At 54.8% G+C, this 5,000-nt stretch overlaps 1 protein-coding gene across 1 annotated transcript in view; it reads right to left on the bottom strand.

Moving 5' to 3' along the window:
- Window positions 1-3,199: 3,199 nt before the first annotated feature.
- LOC122311328 overlaps window positions 3,200-5,000 on the bottom strand; it is a 2,516-nt gene continuing 715 nt past the window's right edge. Inside the window, exons 1-2 of the mRNA XM_043125862.1 lie at window positions 3,710-5,000; window positions 3,200-3,499 (exon numbers count right to left, since the gene is read on the bottom strand). The exon at window positions 3,710-5,000 is cut by the window's right edge and continues 715 nt beyond it. Of these exons, the coding sequence (XP_042981796.1) occupies window positions 3,275-3,499; window positions 3,710-3,970 (486 nt within the window). The 5' untranslated portion in view covers window positions 3,971-5,000 and the 3' untranslated portion in view covers window positions 3,200-3,274. The remainder of the gene's footprint in view (window positions 3,500-3,709) is intronic.

Raw genomic sequence — 5,000 nt, forward strand, 5'->3', positions numbered from 1 at the left:
CCGTGCACAATCATGTTGCCAAGGAAGCACCCTAACGAATAGGCCCAACCGCCATGGGGTCAACTAGAGCACCGGGGGGCTCGAAAACGTGAGAAAGCCCCTAACATCAACGATTGCCCGCCATCAACAAGCCCATGCGTGGCACGTAGTGCCATCATATCCTTCCCTAGAGCACAAGCTTGTTGCTAGAGAGCAAACGAGAATGTAAGAAACACCCCCCACGTTAACGAGCCCAAAAAATTTCGTTTGTTGGCGTCCAAGTTCAACCCATGGAAGCAAGGCCGACATCATCCGAATGCCACCAAGAGCAACCGTGTGCGTAGCACTGGGTGCCATAACACCATCCGCCGTGCACAGTCATGTTGCCAAGGAAGCACCCTAACGAATAGGCCCAACCGCCATGGGGTCAACTAGAGCACCGGGGGGCTCAAAAACGTGAGAAAATAAGAATCACCCCCACGTTAACAAGCCCAAAAATTTTCGTTTGGTGTGCATCCCGGTTCAACCCATGGAAGCAAGGTCAACATCATCTGAATACCACCAAGAGCAACCGTGTGCGTAGCACTGGGTGCCATAACACCATCCGCCGTGCACAGTCATGTTGCCAAGGAAGTACCCTAACGAATAGGCCCAACCGCCATGGGGTCAACTAGAGCACCGGGGGGCTCAAAAACGTGAGAAAATAAGAATCACCCCCACGTTAACAAGCCCAAAAATTTTCGTTTGGTGTGCATCCCGGTTCAACCCATGGAAGCAAGGTCAACATCATCCGAATACCACCAAGAGCAACCGTGTGCGTAGCACTGGGTGCCATAACACCATCCGCCGTGCACAGTCATGTTGCCAAGGAAGCACCCTAACGAATAGGCCCAACCGCCATGGGGTCAACTAGAGCACCGGGGGGCTCGAAAACGTGAGAAAGCCCCTAGCATCAACGATTGCCCCCCATCAGCAAGCCCATGCGTGGCACGTAGTGCCACCATATCCTTCCCTAGAGCACAAGCTTGTTGCTAGAGGGCAAACGAGAACGTAAGAATCACCCCCACGTTAACGAGCCCAAAAAATTTCGTTTGGTGGGGCTTGACAATGTGAGAAAGCCCCCAACATCAACGGTTGCCCCCCACCAACAAGCACATGCGTGGCACGTAGTTACGTGCCACCATAATCCTTCCCTAGAGCACAAGCTTGTTGCTAGAGAGCAAACGAGAACGTAAGAATCACCCCCACATTAACGAGCCCAAAAAATTTCGTCCCGACGTTTTTGGTGGGGCTCGACAACGTGAGAAAGCCCCCAACATCAACGATTGCCCCCATCAACAAGCCCATGCGTGGCACGTAGTGCCACCATATCCATCCCTAGAGCACAAGCTTGTTGTTAGAAAGCAAACGAGAACGTAAGAATCACCCCCACGTTAACGAGCCCAAAAAATTTCGTCGGGACGTTTTTGGCCGCCGGCGGCCACCACCAACCACCGCGGCCGCCGGCGGTGGAGACGAGTCCCCCCGCCGGTGGCATGGGGGGGGTGGGCACTCGCCTTTTCCATGGGCGCGAGGGGCATGCCCATGTGAGGGGGGCATCATGGACAGCCCTCCTGGCTGCCCATGTTGGGGCCTTGCATGCCCCCCCTAAAGAGCATTTAGAGCCATATCCCAACTGGCAGGAGGAAACATCAATTTTCCGAGCAAACATAAAGGCTTTTTTTATTGAAATACTTTGAATTTGAATGAGATTTTTTGCAGGCATGCTTAGATAAATCATATCTTGAAGTAGGAACAAGCCTTACAATTTTTTGATGTCGGGATTTTTTTTAAAAATTTTTTAGGTTTAAAAATACCGAAAAATCAAAAAAAATTGAAAATGTTCCATTAACGGTAGGTGATTCTTGGAACACATCCAAAATATATTGGAATGAATTTAGGAAACCAATTTGGGTGGTTTCGATCGTCCAAAAGCACGGGAAAAGTGTTTGCCCCCGTGCATGTCAGCGGCAGTGTCAGCGCATGGCCCGTGGGGCTGTCAGGGTCAGGGGGAGGGTCAAGGGGCTGTCAGGGCATGCCATGGTGCCCGTGTGTGGGGGGAACTTAGCCAGCCTCGACACCATGTGCATGCGTGGGCTTGCCACGGTGCCCGTCAGTGGGGGGGAACTTAGCCAGCCTCGACACCATGTGCATGCGTGGGCTTGCCACGGTGCCCGTCAGTGGGGGGGAACTTAGCCAGCCTCGACCCCATGTGCATGCGTGGGCTTGCCACGGTGCCCGTCTGTGGGGGGGAACTTAGCCAGCCTCGACACCATGTGCATGCGTGGGCTTTGCCACGGTGCCCGTCAGTGGGGGGGAACTTAGCCAGCCTCGACCCCATGTGCATGCGTGGGCTTGCCACGGTGCCCGTCAGTGGGGGGGAACTTAGCCAGCCTCCACACCATGTGCATGCGTGGGCTTGCCACGGTGCCCGTCAGTGGGGGGGAACTTAGCCAGCCTCGACCCCATGTGCATGCGTGGGCTTGCCAACTTAGCCAGCCTCGACACCATCTGCATGCGTGGGCTTGCCACGGTGCCCGTCAGTGGGGGGAAACTTAGCCAGCCTCGACACCATGTGCATGCGTGGGCTTGCCACGGTGCCCGTCTGTGGGGGGGAACTTAGCCAGCCTCGACCCCATGTGCATGCGGGGGCTTTGTAAGGAGCCCTTGTATAACTAAAAACCGGCCACCTTGCCTTGACAAGCCACGAAGGACTCATGGTTGAAGGCATGACACGACCATTGACAAGGCTTGACGACCCTGCAGCAGCCCACAAGCATGCCACGGTCCTGACCATGGCACGCCCAAGACACCCCACAAGGCTGGTGAACAGGCCAGCCGCATGCACAGCACGCAGCCCATGCGCTGGACCAGCAGCAGCACACCACGCACAGGCCCTGCCCGCGCGCGCGCGGCCAGCGCGCACAGGCCAAGCCAGCGCGCACAGGCCCTGCCCAGCGCGCGCGCGCACAGGCCATGCAGCGCGCGCGCGGCCAGGCCATGCCCAGCGCGCGCGCGCACAGGCCCTGCTGTCAGGAACCCTTATATGGCCCAACTAAAAACCGGCCACTTTGCCTTGACAAGCCACGAAGGACTCATGGTTGAAGCCATGAGACGCCCATTGACAAGGCCGGACAACCTTGCAGCAGCCCACAAGCATGCCATGGTCTTGACCAAGGCACGCCCAAGGTCCCCCACAAGGCTGGAGAATCGGCCAGCCACATGCACAGCACGCAGCCCATGCGCTGGACCAGCATCAGCACACCACGCATGGGCCAGCCACGCGCAGCGCGCAAGCCATGCGCAGGGCAACCAGCAAGCCCATCCGCAGGGCCATCAGCACGCACAGCCTGCGAGCCATGGTCCACCAGCAAGCCACCAGGCACTGCACGGCACCAACCATGTCAGAGCCTAGCAGGCCACGCACCAGCACCTGCACGGCACCAACCATGTCAGAGCCTAGCAGGCCACGCACCAGCACCTGCACGGCACCAGCCATGTCAGAGCAAGGCAGGCCACGCACCAGCACCTGCAGGGCACCAGCCATGTCGGAACCAGCCAAGCCAGGCACTAGCACATGCACGGCACCAGCCATGCCAGCGCCAGGCAGCACATGCACTGGCACCGACCATGTCAGCGCCAGGCCCATGCCAGGACCAGGCCACCAGCACCAGACCCGGCCAGACAGCACCTGCTGGCACCTGCACCTGCCCGACCAAAGCCATGTGCATGACCATGCACTGACACCTGCACGTGCACAGCACCAGTCCATGCTAGGCAGCACCAGACCAGGCCATCTGCACCACTCCGACCAAGCCCTGGCCATGCCACACAGCATCTGGACCATGCCTCCAGCACCACGCCAGCCAGGCCAACCAAGCCATGCCGCACAGCACAAGGACCATGCCTCCAGCACCAAGCCACCAAGGCCACCACGGATCCAACAGCCCATGAACCACCCGTGGGGTCCTCCAAGACATTTCTTTATGTATTTTCTTTTATTTGTTTATTTCCTTTTATTTCATGCTTTGCCTATAAATAAGGCACTTAGTCATTGTATAGGATCATCTTGGTAGATCATAAGAAGAAGAGACTATAGGCTTGTAGGGGGAACCCTTCAAGATGGGACCTTTGGCATTTGCCATTGGTAGGGCTCATGGGGGTTAAGCCTCATGAGAGGAATACTTCATGGTTGAAGTATTCCACAAATTCGGTGCTTTGCACTTGGGCTCATGGGGTGAAATTCGTGAATCCCCTTGAGAGAAATACTCCATGCAATTCGTGAATTGGAGTGGTTCAAACTAGCACCTTTTGGATTCAACCCATGAATCTCAAAAGGGAGAAACTCTTCTTGCAATTCGTGAATAGAGGTGATTCGAGTTATCTTACATTTGTGTCAACCTTTTTATTGTTTTGTTCTTCATGTTCTTGCTTTCCTTTTCGTGAGCTATCCTTTCATCTCTTGGATTCAAACCATGAATCCCAAAAGATAGAAGCATTACTTGCAATCCGTAAATGGAAGTGATACAAGTTGTCCTTCCATTTGCATTATCCCTTTATTTGTTCCGTTCTAGTATTATCTTTTCTTGGTTTCCCTTTACCATTTCCGAACATGTCTTGGTTCTTCATATCCTTGCCATGTTCATCACGTTCATTGAACTACCTTTTCATCTTTTGGATTCAAACCATGAATCCCAAAAGATAGAAGCTAATGTTCATCATGATGCCTTGATCTTAATGTTGTCTTAAGCTTCCGACTATCCACAATAGCCAAGCCCAACCACACCCACACTCGGCCTACCCAAGCAGCCCTCACCATGCACACCCAACCAAGACTAGCCAAAACCCTAACCCCCAATGGCCGACCAACCCATGTCACCTTAGCCATGCGGGAAACCCTAGCTAAGACCCTCACCAACTCATCTCACCTTGTCAACCAACCCTAGCCTACACATCACTAAAACCAAGCCCCACACCCAAAC

Source organism: Carya illinoinensis, chromosome 5 (assembly GCF_018687715.1).
Source record: "Carya illinoinensis cultivar Pawnee chromosome 5, C.illinoinensisPawnee_v1, whole genome shotgun sequence".
Classification (NCBI taxonomy): domain Eukaryota; kingdom Viridiplantae; phylum Streptophyta; class Magnoliopsida; order Fagales; family Juglandaceae; genus Carya; species Carya illinoinensis.